Here is a 22,340-nt window from a genome sequence, read left to right on the forward strand (position 1 = left end):
GAGTAAAATACAGGGAGCGAAAGGCTATTTACAATTTGCACAGAAACTAGGTGGCAGTTATAAGAGTCGAGGGGCATGAAAGGAAAGCAGTGGTTGGGAAGGGAGTGAGACAGGGTTGTAGCCTATCCCCGATGTTATTCAATCTCTATATTGAACAAGCAATAAAGGAAACAAAAGAAAAATTAGGAGTAGGTATTAAAATCCATGGAGAAGAAATTAAAACTTTGAGGTTCGCCGATGACATTGTAATTCTGTCAGAGACAGCAAAGGACTTGGAGGAGCAGTTGAACGGAATGGACATTGTCTTGAAAGGAGGATATAAGATGAACATCAACAAAAGCAAAACGAGGATAATGGAATGTAGTCTAATTAAGTCGGATGTTGCTGAGGGAATTAGATTAGGAAATGAGACACTTAAAGCAGCAAAGGAGTTTTGCTGTTTGGGGAGCAAAATAACTGATGATGGTCGAAGTAGAGAGGATATAAAATGTAGACTGGCAATGGCAAGGAAAGCGTTTCTGAAGAAGAGAAATTTGTTAACATCGGGTATAGATTTAAGTGTCAGGAAGTCGTTTCTGAAAGTATATGTATGGAGTGTAGCCATGTATGGAAGTGAAACATGGACGATAAATAGTTTGGACAAGAAGAGAATAGAAGCTTTTAAAATGTGGTGCTACAGAAGAATGCTGAAGATTAGATGGGTAGATCACATAACGAATGAGGAGGTACTGAATAGGATTGGGGAGAAGAGGAGTTTGTGGCACAACTTGACTAGAGGAAGGGATCGGTTGGTAGGACATGTTCTGAGGCATCAAGGGATCACAAATTTAGTATTTGAGGGCAGCGTGGTGGGTAAAAATCGTAGAGGGAGACCAAGAGATGAATACACTAAGCAGATTCAGAAGGATGTAGTTTGCGGTAGGTACTGGGAGATGAAGAAGCTTGCACAGGATAGAGTAGCGTGGAGAGCTGCATCAAACCAGTCTCAGGACTGAAGACCACAACAACAACAACGCCATACGTCCGCCGTCTGTATATGTTCGAATCGCCATCCCGTATCTTTATTACCTCAGTGTATACAATATATGCACAATAAGTAAAATTTCTTTATTTACTGTGTTTCTGGTGTTGCAATCGTAAGGACCTGGAGGGTTGAGACTGTTTCGCGAACCCCTTCTCAAAAATTGTCAGCTTTAGGACGGAAGACCTCAACTCACCACGCCGATGCACTCCATGGCGAAGATCGCAATGCTGAAGAAGATGGGCAGCTGTGCGACAGTTGCGAAGTTCTTGCGCTCAGCGATGTCCGGCAGGTCGCAGAACATGTAGTAGAGCGTGATGCCGCAGCTGACGCCCACGGCCACGTTAGCCACGTGCGAGAAGGGCACCAGGTACTTGAGCTCGCGCAGCACCCCCAGTACCAGCAGGATGGGCAGCGGCATCAGCAGGTAGTAGCGGATGTCCAGCTCCGCCATCGCGGGCACGTAGTACCTGCACACCTGCCACGCAAACACCCGTCCATCACCAACGGATACGCCAATAGACGAGTACACACGAAATACAGCGAGAAAAACGTCATCTACAAATTATGCAGAACTCGTACTGCAATTCTAATAGTAAGAGTGGGCACATAGGGAAAGCAGTAGTAGGGAAGACTGTAACAGAACTGTATCCAATCCCCGGTGTTATTTGGTCTGTGGCGTGAACAAGAAGCAAAGAAATCTAAGGAATCTAAGTTCAGGAGTACAGATAAAAACATCGATGAGTCGAATCAAATCAGGTGATGCTGAGGGAATTACATTAGGAAATGAGGCACTTAAAGTAGTAAAGGAGTTTTGCTATTTGGGGAGCAAAATAACTGATGGTGGTCGAAGTAGAGAGGATATATGATGTAGACTGTAAATGGCAAGGAAAGTGTTTGTGAAGAAATTTGTTAACATCGAGTATAGATTTACATGTCAGGAAGTCTTTTCTGAAAGTATTTGTAGGGAGCGTAGTCATGTATGAAACTGAACTTTGGGCAATAAATGGTTTAGACAAGAAGAGAAAAGAAGCTATCTAAATGTGATGCTACAGAAGAATGCTGAAGATTAGATGGGTAGATCACGTAACTAGTGAGGGAGTACTGAATAGAATTGGGGAGAAGAGGAATTTGAGGCACAACTTGACTAGAAGAAGGGATCGGTTGGTAGGGCAAGTTCTGAGGCATTAAGGGATCATCAGTTTAGTACTGGAGGGAAGCGCAGAGGGCAGAAAATCTTGGAGGGAGACCAAGACATGAATTCACTAAACAGATTCAGTAGGATGTAGGTTGCAGTAGTTACTCTGAGATGAAGAAGCATGCACAGGATACAGTAGCAAGAAGAGCTGCATCAGACCATTCTCTGGGCTAAAGACCACAGCAACAGCAAAAGCAACAACAACAATCCTCGATGACATGGTAATTCTGACAGACACGGCAAATAGATGGAACATCAGTTGAAAATTCAGACCAAAAAAGGCAAGAAGCTTTTGAAATGCAATGCTACAGAAGAATACTGAAGACTGGATGGATAGATCGAATTACTAATGAGGAACTGGTAAGGAAACTATAGCACAACGTGACAATAAGAAGTGGTCGGCTAATAGAAAACACCCAGAAACATAAAGGAAATGTCAGTTTGGTAAAGAGGAAGAGTGGAAAAAAAAAAAGAATTAGAATTAGTCAGGAACGTCTAGTACTCAGGTTCAATTGGATGTTGGTTGAAGTAATAGTAACGTCGAGATGAATAGGCTTGCACAGGATAGACTAGCATTGTAAGTTGCTCAAACTAGTCTTTGGAGTTAAGACAACAAAAACAATGACAGCACCAGTAACAAGCCAATACTCTCGTTAAGTGAGTGACGTTTCTGCTTTTCTTGTACTGAGGTCTTCATTTCTACATAAATTGAGGCAATGGTTTCACATCAGTGTTTACAGGATGCTTTCCAACAGCAGAGCAAACTTTTCACTATCACAAAAAAAGCAGCCTGTTAGTAAAATGATCAAGAGATGTTTTGTTTGTATCGCTGCAACCCTTCCCGTGCCTGCACTATATAAGGTTATCACTAAGATAATTCATCAGGTTACCTTCCATTCCGAAGGCTGTTGCATGCAGCGACCGTTATATTGATTGAAAATAATAGACTTCAGCTATCAGCCGTCCTTTGGAAATTCAATGAACTGTGGATGAAGCCCGACCAACAGGCATTACATGCATTGATCAAAAATGAGAGTGCATTGGGAATGGCTAGTTTCTAGCTGAAATCTAGATCTGTCAATAAAATTGCAAAAGGACGACTGATAGCTGAAATCTATTATTTACAGTCTAAGATAATTGATCAGTATCAGTAAGACTAGAGGTAATCAGATAAAAAGACAAGGAAAGGAGAGACAGGCTGATAGTGGCGAAATTACAAATTATGTTTTCACTGTTCCCCTCGGAATCTTACTTCAAGAATCCAGCTATTTTTAAAGCACCTTAGATATGTGTCATCTTCTGCATCACTTTTTTTCAGCATCGTTGTGATGATTAAGGACGGACTGTCAGCAGTTTCTAAGCACATCGTTATATCAGCGTGGCTTCGATAGTACCGCAGCCCTTGAAATCCGTACTAATTGTTTCTCTGGTTGTTCATTAATAACAACCTTTCGAGTTATTTCTTTCACAAGAGCAGCTCCCTCTAAAGGGCCTCCTTAGTGATGACATCCAAAGCTTAGAGACAACAAAATTCTTAAGAGATATTTGGACAAGATAAACGTTACTCAACAATGCTCATGAATTGTAGCCAACCGGTCATATGAGTCTCAGAAGCATTTCGATTGGGGCGAGGACTTTCCTTGTATGATAGCACCAGTTCATGATACAGAAATAGGTTACCTCTTATCATCGAGGCAGTTGCTACGTCTCAATCGATCATGATATCAATGTATTGCTCAGCACTAATCTTTACCTGTCACTTGCTATTTGAGAACACCAGAGAGGTATGTATCTCTGAGTATCTCAAAACAGTTTGCTAATTTCCTGCTTTAGATGATTCAAATATTTTCCTCTAAGTAACAACGAACGAGAACATTTGAAAGCAGCGAATATGAATATGCGCTTCATATATTAAAAAAAAGCGTTCTATGAGTGATGTAATATGTTTCATCATGCAGAAACTCTTCTAATCTTCTGGAAAACATGAGACGATTTTCTATGGTTACTGAGTACGATGCATCTTAAGAAACCACAGAGACCACAATGGCTCCTTGCGTGGACGATTTCGCCCTTAAGTAACGATTACAGCTCGAATTTCCACATTTCACTCATCACGATGTCAGTATGTGGGGGAAACGTCATCAAAGCGTCAAATCATGTCAGCAGAGAATATAATATGCAGTGACGAACCGGACGGTTCCATACAACTTCTGTTTTCAGTACATGCAGTCGTCTAATTTCTCTCTAATGTCAGTATGAACTACGAATGTAGGTCGTTAAGAGCCTATGGCGTCACAGAAGTTCAGTGTCGAACCACCTTCCCTTTTCAATCCGAAAATAATAAACCTTAGCAAGAAGAGGGACCAATCGAAATGAAGTAAATTTGTTGCAACATGAGGCAGTCGTACAATATGCGATTCGGAACGATGGAGGCACAAATCAATCAATCTGATTGCTTTCCGTAGAGTGATTGTGGAGAAAGAGTGTGAAATCTGCCTTCTGAAAATAAATTTTTTGAAGAAGGGGCAGTTCTGTGACTGAATGCACTACAAAAAGACTCGTGCAACTTTTCGCTGAATCCACCACACCCGGAGAAATTTACAGGTAATAAAACAAGTGCTAATTTATGATTCGCTGACAGAAAAGCCTTAAGTCTCAGGCTAGGACAGAAACAGAAATTTTCCAGTTATTTTGCGTTAATGACAGTTTATTTCCTACATATTGCTACAGGACTTTCGTTTATTGCCGGCTGCTGTGGCCGAGTCGTTCTACGCACTTCAGTCCGGAACCGCGCTGCTGCTACGGTCGCAGGTTCGACTCCTGCCTCGAGCATGGATGTGTGTGACGTCCTTAGGTTAGTTAGGTTTAAGTAGTTCTATGTCTACGGGACTGATGACATCAGATGTTAAGACCCATAGTGCTCAGAGCAATTTGAACCATTTTTTTTCGTTTATTGCTCTCTTAATGTGTTTTACATGTTAAATAAATTTGTTTCTATCTGCTATAACGATTCGTGTGTTGGATCGAGAGTTTTAGTCTTATGTTTCTAAATTTTTAAAAGCATGTACGCTTACTCATTTTTGTTGCAAGATTGAGCTAGGTAACGCAGTGGTTAGCACACTGGACTCGCATTCGGGAGCAGGACAGTTCAAATTCGCGACCGGCAATTGAGATTTAGATATCCCGTGATTTCCCTAAATCGCTGAAGGCAAATGTCGCGAAGTTTCCTTTAAAGGACACGGCCGATTTCCTTCCTCATCCTTCCCTAATCCGAGCTTGTGTTCCGTGTATTATGACGTCGTTGTCAATGGGACCTTAAACATTAATCTCCTCCTCGTTCTCTTCTGTTGCAAGCTTTGCGGTCTTACCGAACGCACTCTCTCTCTCTCACACACACACACACACACAGGAGAGTGCACGACTTCCCCCTCCTACCCCCCCACCCCTCCACGCCCACACACACTTAAATCAGAGTCAGTAATACAAGTGTAGTTATCAGGAGCTTGGAAACACGGAAAATAGTTTTTCTGTGAAGCAGGTGTGTTTACAAAATGCAATTGTCGTGTAGTATCAGTCAGTAGGTCTCTGCAAGGTTGATATTCTATACCGGAAGTCTCGCGTTCATTTCACTTAGAATGTTGTATTCCTGTGTGTTGTAGTAGTGTCTTCAAATTTGGCTTATGACAGCAGACTCACCTGCTGTACCGAAGTGGCGAGCAGCAGCAGGTACACGGAGGACGCTCCGTAGTAAGATGACAGGATCCCGACGTTCACAAAATTCCTGTGAAGAGGGCTGCGTGAGTAAATCGAATACCATAATAAGAGCAGCGGCTGACAAGCAACATAATTATTCAGAATAACTACATTTTGCGACACTTGAGTAAATAAACACGTGTAACTAATTCTAAAACCACAATAAATGACTGAGGTCGTTTAGTGGTTAGGGCATGGCACTTACAGGAGATGAGGGTTGTAAAGCCCGTCCTCCCATCCAGGTTTGACGTGGTTTTCCTACTTGCATAAGTCGGATGCTGGTATGGTTCCTTTCTAAACCACATTGTCGATTTCTTTCCCTATTCTAGACCTATCTGAGATTGTGCTCAGACTCTAATGACCCCTTACTACACGGGCTGCTGAAGCTTAAGGTTCTTTCTTCAAGGGAAAGAACAAGTAAGGAAATAATTTGAAAGTGAATATTACTTACAAAACAGAGAATATACACTGATGAGCCTAGACATTATCACCACCTGTTTAATAGCTTGTTTGTCCGTCTTTGTAGCAAAATACATCACTGGTTCTGAGCATCAGGGATCCGACAGTTTGCTGGTAGGTTCCTAGACATATATGGCATTATATTTCCACGCACAGGTCATGAAATTCGCATAAATAAAGGGCCGCTGGTTTGCGTACGCTGTGATGGCGCCCAATAGCGACCCAAATGGGCTCTATAGAATTTACGTCAGGCGAATTTTGTCGCAGAGGCATCAACGTGAGTTTACTATAATGTTCCTCAAACCACTGCACAACTGTTATCGCTCCGAGGCACGGACAATTATACTACTGAAAGACGAGGTCGCCCTCGGGGAAGACATCAAGCATTAATGAATGCAGGTGTTTCGCAGCTGTCAGCGTGTCTTCGATTATTACCACAGGTCCCATGAAAGGATAATGTCTCCCATAGCATAATTCAGCTCGCACCAGCCTGCGTCCGAGGCGCGCTGCGCATTTTGAGCCGCCGATCACTTCGATGACGTCTTTCGTTGGCACGACCATCGCCCTCGTGTGTCAAAAATGTGATTCAGCCGAAGAGCCGACACGTCTCCTTAGATCGACGGTCGAATCCCGATGGTCCCGTGCCCACTGCAATCGCAACCGCCGATGTCGCTGGGTCAGCATGTGAACGCGTACGAGTTGTCTGCTGCGGAGTTTCATGTTCAACAATGTACGATGAATGGTGTGCTCTGAAACACTTGTGCGTGCACCAGCAGTGTGCTCTTTCGGGAGAGATGCCATAGATTACCATTTGTCCTACTTTACAAAGCGGACAAGTTTCCAGACAGTGCTAATGAAGAATTAACAGTGTCTGTTAACAATGTTCATCTCGATGATACGCTGCTTTTCGTATGACCTGTTGCGACAGAGCCCTTCACAACTCTGAATCTATAAGGAGTGGCAAGATTTTGCATTCTAGTGAAATTGACAGATAATGTTATGGGGGGCATACGAAAGTCTATAACTGAACCTTCTAAGTATTAAAGGTTGTATCGTATTTGTAGCTCCTACTACGAGGAATTTCTATTCGGAAGAAAAGGAGTGTGCTTTAAAGAAGGCTTCTAGATATTCTCGTTTTCTTTGTATGACACATGTAACCGGGTGGACATATCAGTTACCAGAAAATTGTCCGTTTGCTCTTTGCCCAACAAGTGTGTATCGTTGTCTGAACCGTTTACTGTCAACGTTTCAATTCTATATACGCCTACACATTAGGAAAATACCGTCTGAAAGATTTTCTAACCATATAACCGAATCTAGTTCCCTCGGGGTCGTCTGATTTGGTAAGAAGACTGTTTAATTGCGACAGACGTTTCTCCTTCTTATACGAGGCATGAAACCATCTCCTCACACACAAACACTATACAGATGCCATTTCTGAATGGAGGAACCAACCGCTTACCTATTTCTGACAGACGGATTGTAGAGAGTGTTACTTCTACCAGCAACATGTGCCAAATTCAGAAGGAGACCTTCAAGGTAGCTCCATTGTATACCGGGTGATCAAACAGTCAGTATAAATTTGAGAACTTAATAAACCATGGAATAATGTAAATAGAGAGGTAAAAATTGACACACTGGCTTGGAATGACATGGGGTTTTATTAGAACAAAAAAAAAAAAACAAAGTTCACAAAATGTCCGACAGATCTCTTGCGCGCGTCGTTTGGTGATGATCGTGTGCTCAGCCGCCACTTTTGACATGCTTGGCCTCCCAGGTCCCCAGACCTCAGTCCGTGCGATTATTGGGTTTGGGGTTACCTGAAGGCGCAAGTGTATCGTGATCGACCGACGTCTCTAGGAATGCTGAAAGACAACATCCGACGGCAATGCCTCACCATAACTCCGGTCATGCTTTACAGTGCTGTTCACAACATTATTCCTCGACTACAGCTATTGTTGAGGAATGATGGTGGACATATTGAGCATTTTCTGTAAATAACATCATCTTTGCTTTGTCTTACTTTGTTATGTTAATTATTGCTATTCTGATCAGATGAAGCGCCATCTGTCGGACACTTTTTGAACTTTTGCATTTTTTTGGTTCTAATAACACCCATGCCATTCCAAGCATGAGTGTCAATTTGTACCTCTCTATCTACATTATTCCGTGATTTATTCAGTTTTCAAATTTATACTGACTTTTTGATCACCCGGTATAATCACAGTGAGGGAATGTTCTAACCGCGAGGTGGCGTGATGATATTCGCAGTTGCATAAGCAGAGTTAACGGCTTCGCAACAATTTCGTCTTTTCTAAAGAATGCTTCCCGCAGTTCGCTCCATGATGGATTTCTCCCGATCAGCTCAAAGAGCGGTTATCCAGTTTCTTCACGCTGAAGGGAAGCATGCTTCACAAATTTATCGCAAGATGAAAGTGGTGTACGGAGAGCAGTGTCTCACATGCTGTACAGTATTCTGGAGGGATCAGCGTTATGAGCATCTTCAGTAATGAGTCCCGCTTCTAATTGAGGCCCGATCACCAGCGAAGACATCTCTGGAGATGCCCCGGACGGCGATGGGTTACGAACCCCACAGTCGCCCGCAGTACAACCAGGTGTGATGCTATTTCATTTGATATCAGGACTCTTTTCGTTGTCATCCGCGGCGCCTTAACAGCACAGACGTACAATGACGGTACTCTGCGTCCTGTTTTGTTGCCCTTCAAGGCGAACCATCCTCTTCTTACATTTCGGCAAGAGACTACCCGTCGGAACACGGTGAGAGCTTGTCTTCGTGCTTGCCAAACCCTACCTTGGCGAGCAAGATCGCCGGATCTCTCCTCAGTTGATGACGTTTGGCTCATTATGGGCAGGGCCCTCCAATCATCTTGGAATTATGAGATCTAACGCACCAGTAGGGCAGAATTTGCCACGGTGGTCCTCAAATGGAATTCCAAAAATTATCATATTTCCAAGCTGCATCACTGCTTGTCCAAGGGTCGGAGGTGGACCAACACGTTATAGACTTGCTCGTTTTGTGAAGATCTTCTTCTAGAATAAATCATACAATTTTTCTGAGGAAGTAATCATTTGTTTGTCTGTACATGTAGATCATATCTATCGCTTTCCGTCCCATTCGGATAATTCCTTCATGACGCGACGGTTGTTTTCTTTTTTAACATTTAGTTTACTTCATGACAACCCGAGGTTTGTTACATATCGCCTTCTTTATGTTGTAATTTTATTATCCAGCAGTTTATACACTTTCGAGAAGAAGAATTCATTAAGCAGAAACATCAAGTTGAGTTTAAATGCTACAGGTTTCAAATGGTTCAAATGGCTCTGAGCACTATGGGACATAACATCTGTGGTCATCAGTCCCCTAGAACTTAGAACTACTTAAACCTAACTCACCTAACTAACCACACACATCCATACCCGAGGCAGGATTCGAACCTGCGACCGTAGTGGTCACGCGGTTCCAGACTGAAGCGCCTAGAACCGCAAGGCCACACCGGCCGGCGCTACAGGTTTCTTTAGAGTCACTATGCAGTGGTAGTTACATTATTACTAGTTATTAAAATTATTCTCGGCTCGATACGATTACTCACTTTGCGAACGTGGAGTAGGAGCGGAGGACTGGAAACCTGGAGGTCTTGAAGGCCGCCTCCGCGGTCTCAGCGAAGGCGAGCACCGGCACGCGCTCCCGCCGGCACAGCTCTTGGGAGCAACGCACCTGCAAAGCAACGGACTCTGGTTCAAATACAGTTGGTAGCACTACCGCCAGCGACCGCAAACGGTGCACGGACCACTAATGACTACTGACATTCTAGCATGGCTACGAAGTCTTTCGCGACGTATTTCTTGAATAAAAGTCTCTCGGTGCACATGCCGCGTCAATTCAGGATAAAACTCCAAGCTTTCGACCACTACCTCCATGGTGATCGTCAGGGCTAAAACTGACTGTCGTAACCTATTTTTTATTTTTCCTTTATTGTATTTCAATTCCCCATCGGGGATGGCTGGCAGCAGCATATGTGCTGCTCTTCAGCCGAAAGACATAGAACAAACAAGAGAAGACATTTCAAAATATACAAAGGAGAAAATATGGTGAACATAGATATAAAAAAGGGGGAACATCATGGAAGGCGATAGACAAAAAAAGGGGCGACTGTAAAATGGAGATAAAAACCGTAAAAATGTAGTGCACACAAAAAACCACACACTGGGACAATTAAAAGAACACAAGGCACAGTATGACCAGAGCATTAAAGTATCGACAGATGGCGTAGCACATAACAAACACTGACACGGAGCCTCAAGGCAGCACACAATTAAAATCACACCTATTGACGCACAGGAGAAACAGCACTAAACAAAAAACTGACGTGGCACACTGAAGATGGTCAAAACGGATGATCTGCCAGGCACAAGGAGATGAGGGGGACCGGAAGGAGGGTGGGAGGGAGGGGAAGAGAGGGGGGAGATGGGCAGGGGGCGCGCTGAGGAGGGCCAGGTAGGGAGGGATGTGGGAAGGAAAGAGGCAAAGATGGGGTGCAGGGTCCTGGAGGGGGGAGGAGGAAAATCCGCTCAGGGAGAAGGAGGGGAGAGGAAAAAGGGGCCCCTGGGGGGGGGGGGGGGGAACAAGGCCAGGTTATAGTTGGAAGGAAGGGTAGATGTCATGGCGAAGTTCATCATCCGGGAGGGGGAGACACTGGAAATTGCCCTGATGAAGGAGGGTGTGGAGGTGGAGAGAGGGAGGGATACAGAGATAGAGGTGCGGCAGTGGCTGGGGAGTGGAGAGAGGAAGGACAAAACCAGAGGGTGGAGCAGATCAAGCCTGCAGACAATGTAAAGGATGTGAGATGTTGGAGGAACAGGAGGAGATGGGGGAAGGGGATGAGTTCATACAAGAGCTGTGTGGGGGAAGGAAGGCGGATACGGAAGGCAAGGCGGAGCACATGACGTTCGAGGATTTGGAGGGCCTTATAAAAGCAGGTGGGTGTGGAGATCCAGGCAACGCTGGCATAACAGAGGATAGGACAGATGAGGGATTTGTAGGTCTGGAGGATGGTAAAAGGATGCAATCGCCATGTCTGGCCAGACAGGAGTTTCAGAAGGTGGAGGTGGGAATGGGCTTTCTGCTGGATGGTATGGAGGTGAGGGGTCCAGGTGAGATGCCGGTCGAGGGTGAGGCCAAGGTATCTCAGGGCGGTGTCGTAAACTAGCGAGGCTCCCACTTATATGCAAAGGATGGCTTCTGATTGGCTGGAGTGCGTCATAGCAACAGCGGTATGGCGCGTAGTGAAGTGGTGCCCTCTACTTCCATAGATGTAGTTTCTATCCAGTGTTGCTTGCAGCGCCATGCCTTGAATCAGGAGGTAAAGTGCGGGAAGCTATCCTCTGCGATTTTTCTTTATCCAGTGCATTCTTCCAGGTGTTACTAATTGCATAGCCGTTGTCTCTGTTAAAGTTATTGTCGCTAAGTGTAATTTCGACTGCTTCCCAGATCACAGAGTCCCAGTAATTCGATGCGTGGGCTATTACTCATTTCCTTTTTAATATATGAACTCACGTAAAATACGCTACCGTAGAAACTTTAACAGCGTAGTAAATACACTATGAAATGTCACTTTTAGTATACTCTTTCTGCAAGTCTCAACACCCCGCCAGTTCAGCGTCATATACATCCTACCATCTAATCACATACACAAAAATCAAGCCCAGGTATTCGTAGTACAAAATTTAGCTTCTTCGGTTACGAAGACGATGAGAAGTTTCTCTTGACGGAAGGTTCTGGCGAATATTGTCAAAACTGAATATGAGTCACATCCTTAATGTAAAACTGGTGTGTTGCTAAGTACGTCGTTAGTTGAAATAAATGTGTGACTAGGAACATAGTCAGACGCTATCTGCCCGTTACGTCTTTGTGCTAGAGCTACCAATAAGGTTTGCCACTGCAGACCGAAACTAGGGCGGTGCACCTGTTTTTGTCCTTTGGTTTGGATTGTCAATAAAACAAGAAGGAGAGGACGTTACTGACTGCTCTGCAGAAAATGAGGCGGAAGTTTGACAAGCTGCGACTGATTCACTTTCGCAAACGAAGCTAAAAGTTTTCGCTTCAAGAAAGAAAAGAGGGACAGAGAGAAAAATAGAAAAGAGGGACAAACAGAAAAAAGATGGAGCGGAACTACAGAAAAACCTTTAGATACATGGGCTCGAGAAGGCTACACAATAACAAGGACAAGAACTCTCGGCCTTGCAGAGGCATGGTGCTTTATTTTTTGTTATTAGGGGTCAAGCGTTAAATTAGTTTGTTGTATTTAGTTTCTAGTACACGACATTACGAAGTGGGCTTACTTTCTAGTACACAACATTACGAAGTGAGCATGTTCTGTGAGCTTCACTTCAGTCGATGACCTGAAAAGTTGGATTTTCTCACTTAGAGATCGGTTTTAATTGTAAAAACCGTTCAGTAGCCAAGATCGCACAAAACATTTCTTTATTTAAAACAACCGGTTGCAACAGACTTTGCTGTCATTTTCAGGTCTTAAAATCTTTTTGTTGTAAAACATGTTCATTTTACTCTGAACTCACACACAAGATGCCAGATCCATTAAAATCAGCACATTATAAAAGGCTTCTCATCACTAAAATAATTATTGAAAAACATAAAGCACCTTGTGCAAAAGGCCACGTCCATATACATATTACTCACCTATGCTTGTTACATCATACAGACACGGTATGCAGAACCACATCTGTTTACATATGGTGGACGTATTTTAAGCAGTGCAAATCCACTTTAAATTGAATAAGGTACACAGTAGCTAACATCATAGACGTATCAGAAGGAAAAGGTGTCGTACAATTCACTCGGAAAATTAGCTATGAGAATTCTTTGTGCAAAGCGTGCGTCGGATTTAATGAATACCAACCGAAAGAAAATGCGTAAAATTATTTCTCAGTATTGTATAGTGATTTTAGAATGTAACAGAATGTATTCACGTATTTGTCACTGTGGATAAAATACAGTTTCATTACTTTACGCTGGAAATTAAATGGCAATCATGCAGTAGTTAGAAACTGTTAGACTTCTACCGAAATATGCGAAGTCGATTTAGTCAGCCGGGAAAGCTGCAGACACTGCCAGCATTTTACTCTTAGCTGCTTTGCGGAGGCTGAAAAAAATCGCTATTATTTTGTCAATGGGAGGTACACTTCGCAGATCGTGGCCACAAAGAACCGGTGACAAAGAGTACTCATAATGTCCTACGTCTTCCAGGAAGCGTTGCGACACCTTCTTCGCCACCATTTCCTGGAAGTATCTGTCCGTACCTGGGCATATGATGCGCACCTTCTAGCCTTGAGACTGTAAGAGCCAAGGAAAGTCCCCCCTCCCCTCCAATTACGTAAAGACTGTAACCAGAAAAACAGTATCTCATGAATCGTCTTGCACATGGTCCGTGCTTCACGAATAAACGATCCACAGTAGTTGTCTGCTTCTTTTTTTTTTTTCTTTTCTTTTGTTGTCGCTGTTCTTGAAAATGGAATCCTGTTGACTACGAGGACAAAGGACTTTTTTTTTCATAACAGGGATCATTATATTTCCAACAGACGCATCCACCCAAGCTTTGATCTTAGACTCTGGCCAGTGGCGTTGAATAAAGTTCAGTAGTTTCAGAGTGTTAAGATAGGTTCAGACGGACTGCTGCGGTATTGTGTACCTCGTGTACCTCTTTGATCAAACAAATGAATAACTCCAAAGTTTACTTATCAATCCCTGGATGATAGAATACAGTTTTTTTTCTTTAACAGACACCTAATTTCTTCTCGCTAGAAACTAATGCTGAACTCTCTTCGATAGACGTCCTCGCGGCGAAAGGAATTACAATAGTTACTTGTAAAGTTCTGTGTCTTTGGTTTCTCGTAGATGACTTCATGATTGCTTTCCTTCATCCTATAAATTTAGATACACGTCATTATTGGCGGACACTACACTACAATTAAGTCCGCGTGTTTCTGTTTACGGAGAGGTTTGGTTATTCAGCCATATCAAATTGCTGTCAGACACATTTTTGTATAGTACTATGTTATTAATAGAAATTGTGTTTTATTATTTGCGTATTGACCTAAAAACGAGAAATATTTTGCTATCTAGGAACTGGTTAAAACATATTAAAACTGTGCTCTTAGGTTTCTGTTTCCTAGATAGTCCCTTACCGTCTAGAAATACACTGAGGTGCCAAAAGTCATGGGAACCGATACGCCTCGCGGTTCCAGGCGAGCAGTCCGGAACCGTGAGACTGCTATGGTCGCAGGTTCGAATCCTGCCTCGGGCATGGATGTGTGTGATGTCCTTAGGTTAATTAGGTTTAAGTAGTTCTAAGTTATAGGGGACTAATGACCACAGCAGTTGAATCCCATAATGCTCAGAGCCATTTGAACCATTTTGAACCGATACGCACAAACACAAGTGGCCGTTGTATCGTATACACAAGGCATAAAAGGGCGCTGCATTGACGGAGCTGTCATTTGTACTCAAGTAATTCATGTGAAAAGGTTACTGACGTGTTTATTGCCTCCTGACAGGAATTAACAGACTTTGAACGCGAAACGTTAGTTGGAGCTAGACGCATGGAACATTCCATTTTCGGAATTAGCGAACTCCATATTCCGAGGTCACAGTGTCAAGAGAGTGCAGAGAATAACACATTTCAGGCATTACCTGCTGCCACGCACAACGCATTGGCTGATGGCCCTCATTTAACGACAAAAAGCAGCGGCTTTTGCTTTGAGATGTCAATACTATCAGTAATAGTCGTAAAAATCAACGTTACACATATGACGGACGTATCCGGAAACCACCTTCTCCATAAGGCGCTGTGCAAGCTGGCGGTGGCTCCATAATGGTGTGTGCTGTATTTATGTGAAATAGACTGGGCCCTCTGGTTCAACTGAACCGACAACTTCAAATGGCTCTCAGCACTATGGGACTTAACTTCTGAAGTCATCAGTCCCCTAGAACTTAGAACTACTTAAACCTAACTAACCTAAGGACATCACACACATCCATGCCCGAGGAAGGATTCGAACCTGCGACAGTATTGGTCGCGCGGTTCCAGACTGTAGCTCCTAGAACCGCTCGGCCACCCCGGCCGGCGAACCGACAACTGATTGGACGGCTACTTGGACACCACTTGCAGTCATTCATGGATTTTATGTTTCCTAACAACGATGGAATTTGTATGGATGGCAATACGCCATGTCACCGGACTGGCGATTGGTTTGAAGAACATTCCGCACTCAGATCGCCCGACATAAGCCCCATCGAACATTTATGGGACCTAATCGAGAGGTCAGTTCGCGCAGAGAATCCTTCACCGGCAATACGGTTAAAGAGGCAACATGGCTAACAATGCCTGCAGAGGAATTCCAACGCCTTGTTGAGTCGAGGCCGCCGCATCTAATCACTGCTCTACACCGGGCAAAAGAAATCTGACTCGATATGAAGCGGTATCTCATGACTTCTCACCTTTATGCATAATTTACGCACCGTCTTTTGTGACACTACTTACGTATTTCGTCATCCAGTGTTACGTGAAGCGCAAATAGTGGAAAACATTTGCTGAACTGTTTTCGCAAATGTTTAAGATTTTAATTGTTGTGGAAAACCTCCATCTAAGTTTACAATGGATAACATAGTGGCAAAATGGCGCGAGAAGTGCTGCGTAGCGAGTAAAAACCGTAGCTTTACGTAACGAACTCGAACAGCAGAATACATTGGTTGAGTGAAAGAAAGCCTCGAACACGGTACGACGAGCTCTCAATATTGTTTCTCTGTGCAACTGGAAATTGAGTGATCATCGCGTCGAAATGTTATCAAAAAGGCCCTTCATGTAAATCCTTACAAGTTTACTGTTCTCCTTGAATTAAAACGTATAGGTGAACTTGAGACCTTGAGTTCTGCAGGGGGTTTCCAATTGAACTGGAATTAGGACTTTTGGATCCGCATTTTAATTTCTTTAGATGAGTCTGAGTTCAGCCTGTCAGAGTATGTGAACTCACAGAATATGCGACATTACGCAAGCACTCTGAAAATCCGTTGCATAATCTGAAGATCGCTGTTGGGTGCGCAATATCCGGCGCCCCCATCGCAACAGTATTCTCTCATCTAGCTGTTAATGCTAAACTGTATGTGCAGCAACTGCTTAATCAATATGGGTATCAAATCACGGAAGAAGAAAGGCTGTGTGGATATTTTGAGAGAGACAAGGGAACAGCAAGCACCTGTATCACCTTTATGACTATTCTGTCACGACTGGATATTTTGAGAGAGACAAGGGAACAGCAAGCACCTGTATCACCTTTATGACTATTCTGTCACGACTGCACGAGCTGTTCGGTGATGAGAGGACAGTCAGTGCCCTTGTGATTTTTACCTGTGGGGTAAATTGAAGGGGCAGGTGAACGTAAGTAATCCTCACACACCGAAAAAGCTGTTGCTGTTATCCGTTAGCCAGAGCTTGATAAATAGGGCACAACGCTGTATCGTTAACGGTAGCCAGCACCTTCTATGTTTTCCATTAACAAAGGTCAGTACTGCATAGGCATTTTCCGGGTTTACTTTATTTTTCCCAGCCTGTGTCAACAATATCACTAGAAGTTTAAAGCAGATTGATGGAAAAAATGTTGAGAAACTCTTACCAGCAGTTGTATAGTATGGTTGAAGATGAAGGCAATGACGAAGGTAGAAACCAGTCCAAACGCGAGCCCGGCGTTCTTGAAAGCATTCGGCATCACCAGAAAGCCGCTGCTCAGAGCCGACTTCAGCAGGTGCGCCAAGGCACCGTAGTCGCTGCAAAAGGAGAGAAAGGTCAGGCGACTCAGTGGCCACATTCAGCGCGAAGCGTTGGAAATCCATAAGTTCACATTTATTCCCCCCACACCTTTCTTTCTCTCTCTCTCTCTCTCTCTCTCTCTCTCTTCCTCTGTGTGTATTTGTGGAGGCGAGAGTGGACCTACGCGTCTCTCTATGTTAATTGTTGTTGCTGTGTGGAGCCGTTTATGACAGGCTGCTTATTTAAGTAGCTAATATTGTTGTAACAACAGTGTTGCAGGAGCTGAATTTTAAGTACGGCTATCACATTGAACCACAAGGGTTTCCAGAATGAATCTCAGGCAAGGGAACTCAGTACGTACAGGTTTGTTACATTTAGAATTACCTAACAAATCAAGTTACACTGGAACACAAGAACTTGGCGGAATTTATCTCTCAAACTAAATTAAACCTGCCGTTCTTTTCCACAAAGACACTGAAAAACACAAAAATTGAGAGACCTCCTCTCTACAGGCTATTACAAACATGGAACCAGCTGATTCAGTTATTGAATATCCCTTCCTTTGTAGCTATACTAAAGACAATAAACATCAAAGAAATGTCCATGAAACGTATTTTAACTGGATTAAAGCCTTCGGATGGGAATCTTAGCCGACTTCAGCGCCCCAAGTCAAATGACTAACTGCGCATAAAAAAAGAGATTTTGGTTGTAACTTCTACAATGATCTCCATTCTAATAGATAATGAGCTGTAAGGCAGTATTTAAAACCTATGGAAATTTTTCTCTCGTTAAAAGCACGTTATACTTCTTTTCACGAACCGCTTTCTAACCAATTCGAAAAACTGATATTTACACTACTGGCCAATAAATTGCTAAACAAAGAAGAAACACAGACGACAAACAGGTATTCGTTGGAAAAAATTTATTATGCTAGAAGTGACATGTGATACATTTTCGCGCAATTTGGGTGCATACATCCTGAGAAATCAGTACCCAGAACAACCACCTCTGGTCGTAATAACGGCCTTCATACGCCTGGGCATTGAGTCAAACAGAGCTTGAATGGCGTGTACAGGTACAGCTGCCCATGCAGGTTCAGCACGATACCACAGTTCATCAACAGTAGTGACTGGCGTATTGTGACGAGCCAGTTGCTCGGCCACCATTGACCAGACGTTTTCAATTGCTGAGAAATCTGAAGAATGTGCTGGCCAGGGCAGCAGTCAAACATTTTCTGTATCCAGAAAAATGCCCGTACAGGACCTGCAACATGCGGTCGTGCATTATCCTGCTGAAATGTAGGTTTTCATAGGGATCGAATGAAGGGTAGAGGCACGGGTCGTAACCCATCTTAAATGTAACGTCCACTGTTCAAAGTGCCATCAATGCGAACAAGAGGTGACCGAGACGTGTAACCAATGGCACCCCACACCATCACGCCGGGTATGGCGATGACGAATGCACGCTTCCAATGTGCGTTCACCGCGATGTCACCAAACATGGATGTGGCCATCATGATGCTGTAAACAGAACCTGGATTCATCCGAAAAAATGACGTTTTGCCATTCGTGCACCCAGGTTCGTCATTGAGTATACCATCGCAGGCGTTCCTGCCTGTGATGCAGAGCAAGGGTAACCGCAGTCATGGTCTCCGAGTTGATAGTCCATGCTGTTGCAAACGTCGTCGAACTGTTCGTGCAGATGGTTGTTGTCTTGCAAAAATCCCCAAATGTTGATTCAGGGATTGAAACGTGGCTGCATGTTCCGTTACAGCCATGCGGATAAGATGCCTATCATCTCGACTGCTAGTGATACGAGGCCTTTGGGATCCAGCACAGCCTTCTGTATTACCCTCTTGAACCCACCGATTCCATATTCTGCTAAGTCATTGGATCTCGACCAACGCGAGCAGCCATGTCGCGATACGATAAACCTCAATCGCGACAGGCTACAATCCGACCTTTATCAAAGTCGGAAACGTGATGGTACGCATTTCTCCTCCTTACACGAGGCATCACAACAACGTTTCACCAGGCAACGTCGGTCAACTGCTGTTTGTGTATAAGAAATCTGTTGGAAACTTTCTCATGTCAGCTCGTTGTAGGTGTCGCCACCGGCGCCAGCCTCGTGTGAATGCTCTGAAAAGCTTATCATTTGCATATTACAGCATCTTCTTCCTGTCGGTTAAATTTCGCGTCTGTAGCACATCATGTTCCTGGTATAGGAATTTTAATGGCCAGTAGTGTAGTTTCCTATAGTTGCGAGAATTTTAGTGAGAAAAGATGAGTAACAGAACGCTATGTATTATGTCAAATCCTTCTAACAGACGTAACGAATGAATGAAAGTGAAGTCATAAGGTTAAGAGAAGGTAAATTTCACACTAGACAAATATAAACTTGCGCTGTTCGTAATGCTCGAGATCAAGAGGAACCGCAAGAATAATCTTGAACAGTTAGTGAATGAACAAACACAAAAGTTTCTCTCCAATCCTGAATGATTACCCAGTACATTTTAATTAGGTCGTGTCCCAATGAAAGTGTATTTTACAGTAATTCGTTTCACTATTCTACTATTTTAAACATATTATATCGTGTATTTAATACTAGCAGTTAATCATTTTGAAGATTTTTTTTCTTTGTCTGTCAGTGTGCATTGCATCTTTGCCTGTGACGCCAGACGACGGGATAATAATTCAAAAGCTGGACAGGAAAAAATGAAACAATGGTAAAATAGTGATGATTTTCCCTGTAATTATGTTTTGCCCCCTGCCGACAGTGAAATCAATAAAATTTAATAAATTATTAAATGTTCGTCATGAGTGACTCTACTATACACAGAATTATCGTCATGAATACTTACGAGTAGGCATTTTCACGGTTCCTTTCGGCGAAAGGATCGTAGTCAGCTGTAGCTGCGGGTGCCGAACCATTCTGCCCGCCGCTCTTTAAGTCCGTCACGCTCACCCTGTGGAAGAGGAAAGCAGCACACACTAAGTGTGAACTGTCGCTCACATTGTACCGAAATTCATTTGACACATGGTCATTCTGCAGTACTGAGATTTGTTGCGTAACTGAACAGCTTTGTGTCTACAATTTTGTAATTGGTGCATTCCGTTGAAAGACGATTAACGAGGAGAAAGCTTGTAGTGTTTCATCCAAGTAAATTTCTGTGACGTAATCATCATTTGAAAAGTACTTATGTACGATAATTGCGTGTACAATTAGTAACAATGATTGCAATTGTTGCAGATGTTCAGCAAATTTCCATAGGTTAAGAGATTACTGGACCACAGAAACAAATGGAGTTCTCACTGGAACAAAAGGTTTTTGATATTCACTAATGTCATGTTCTTCTATACCATCTCCTCAACCAGCTCTGATTTTAAGATTAAGAGGGGAATTTATTCAAGCATTATTGTGATTCGGGTGTGGTAGACCACAATCTGAGTCTGAAAAAAAAGTGGGGACTGTATTTCACCACGCGCCTTGTGAATATCCGATTTCCAGATTACTTTCCATCCTGAATGCTGATTTTCAACATAAATGATCTTTTGGATAGGGTGGATAGCAATGTGCGACTGTTTGCTGATAATGCTGTGGTGTACGGGAAGGTGTCGTCGTTGAGTAACTGTAGGAGGATACAATATGACTTGGACAGGATTTGTGATTGGTGTAAAGAATGGCAGCTAACTATAAATATAGATAAATGTAAATTAATGCAGAAGAATAGGAAAAAGAATCCCGTAATGTTTGAATACTCCAGTAGTAGTGTAGAGCTTGACACAGTCACGTCGATTAAATACATGGGCGTAACATTGCAGAGCGATATGAAGTGGGGCAAGCATGTAATGGCAGTTGTGGGGAAAGCGGATAGTCGTCTTCGGTTCATTGGTAGAATTTTCGGAAGATGTGATTCATCTGTAAAGGAGATCGCTTATAAAACACTAATACGACCTAATCTTGAGTACTGCTCGAGCGTTTGGGATCCCTATCAGGTCAGATTGAGGGAGGACATTGAAGCAATTCAGAGGCGGGCTGCTAGATTTGTTAGTGGTAGAGTTGATCATCACGCGAGTGTTACGGAAATGCTTCGGAACTCGGGTGGGAGTCTCTGGAGGAAAGGAGGTGTTCATTTCGTGAATCGCTACTGAGGAAATTTGGAGAACCAGCATTTGAGGCAGACTGCAGTACAATTTTACTGCGGCCAACTTATATTTCGCGGAAACCCCACAAAGATAAGATAAGGGAGATAAGGGCTCGTACAGAGGCATATAGGCAGTCATCTTTCCCTCGTTCTGTTTGGGAGTGGAACAGGGAGAGAAGATGCTAGTTGTGGTACGAGGTACCCTCCGCCAAGTACAGTATGGTGGAGTGCGGAGGATGTATGTAGATGTAGCTGTAGATGTAGATGAAATAACGAAAGTATACAGAATTCTTGCACGATGACGTAGCCCATTGCATAAAACCAGAGATTTATTTCTAATGTCATAGACATAACATTAATAACACAGTAAGCAGGCACAAACTAAGTGCAATGACATGGAAAAAAATTGCCAAACAGGGATACGTAGCACCAATAAGTGAAAGAAGAACCAGAGTTTTCGTAAACTGTTACGTCCCCCATGATTTAACAGTAATTGAAACAACAGTTGCCGGCCGCGGTGGTCTAGCGGTTCTAGGTGCGCAGTCCGGAACCGCGCGACTGCTACGGTCGCAGGTTCGAATCCTGCCTCGGGCATGGATGTGTGTGATGTCCTTAGGTTAGTTAGGTTTAAGTAGTTCGATGTTCTAGGGGACTTATGACCACAGATGTTGAGTCCCATAGTGCTCAGAACCATTTTTTTGAAACAACAGTTCTGAGAAACACCTGAGAATATAGCAAAATGGTTCAAATGGCTCCGAGCACTATGGGACTTAACATCTGAGGTCATCAGTCCCCTAGAACTTGAGCCGGCCGAAGTGGCCGTGCGGTTAAAGGCGCTGCAGTCTGGAACCGCAAGACCGCTACGGTCGCAGGTTCGAATCCTGCCTCGGGCATGGATGTTTGTGATGTCCTTAGGTTAGTTAG

General features: G+C 43.4%; 1 protein-coding gene across 2 annotated transcripts in view; it reads right to left on the reverse strand.

The window, feature by feature from the left end:
• The window catches only part of LOC126474125 (proton-coupled amino acid transporter-like protein pathetic), a 74,042-nt gene that overhangs the window by 12,465 nt on the left and 39,237 nt on the right, over positions 1-22,340 (reverse strand). For both annotated transcript variants that reach the window (XM_050101558.1, XM_050101559.1), the window contains exons 3-7: positions 20,133-20,237; positions 17,139-17,289; positions 10,043-10,167; positions 5,916-6,000; positions 1,218-1,499 (exon numbers count right to left, since the gene is read on the reverse strand). In XM_050101558.1, the coding sequence (XP_049957515.1) occupies positions 1,218-1,499; positions 5,916-6,000; positions 10,043-10,167; positions 17,139-17,289; positions 20,133-20,237 (748 nt within the window). The remainder of the gene's footprint in view (positions 1-1,217; positions 1,500-5,915; positions 6,001-10,042; positions 10,168-17,138; positions 17,290-20,132; positions 20,238-22,340) is intronic.

Source organism: Schistocerca serialis, chromosome 4, assembly GCF_023864345.2.
Source record: "Schistocerca serialis cubense isolate TAMUIC-IGC-003099 chromosome 4, iqSchSeri2.2, whole genome shotgun sequence".
Lineage (NCBI taxonomy): Eukaryota > Metazoa > Arthropoda > Insecta > Orthoptera > Acrididae > Schistocerca > Schistocerca serialis.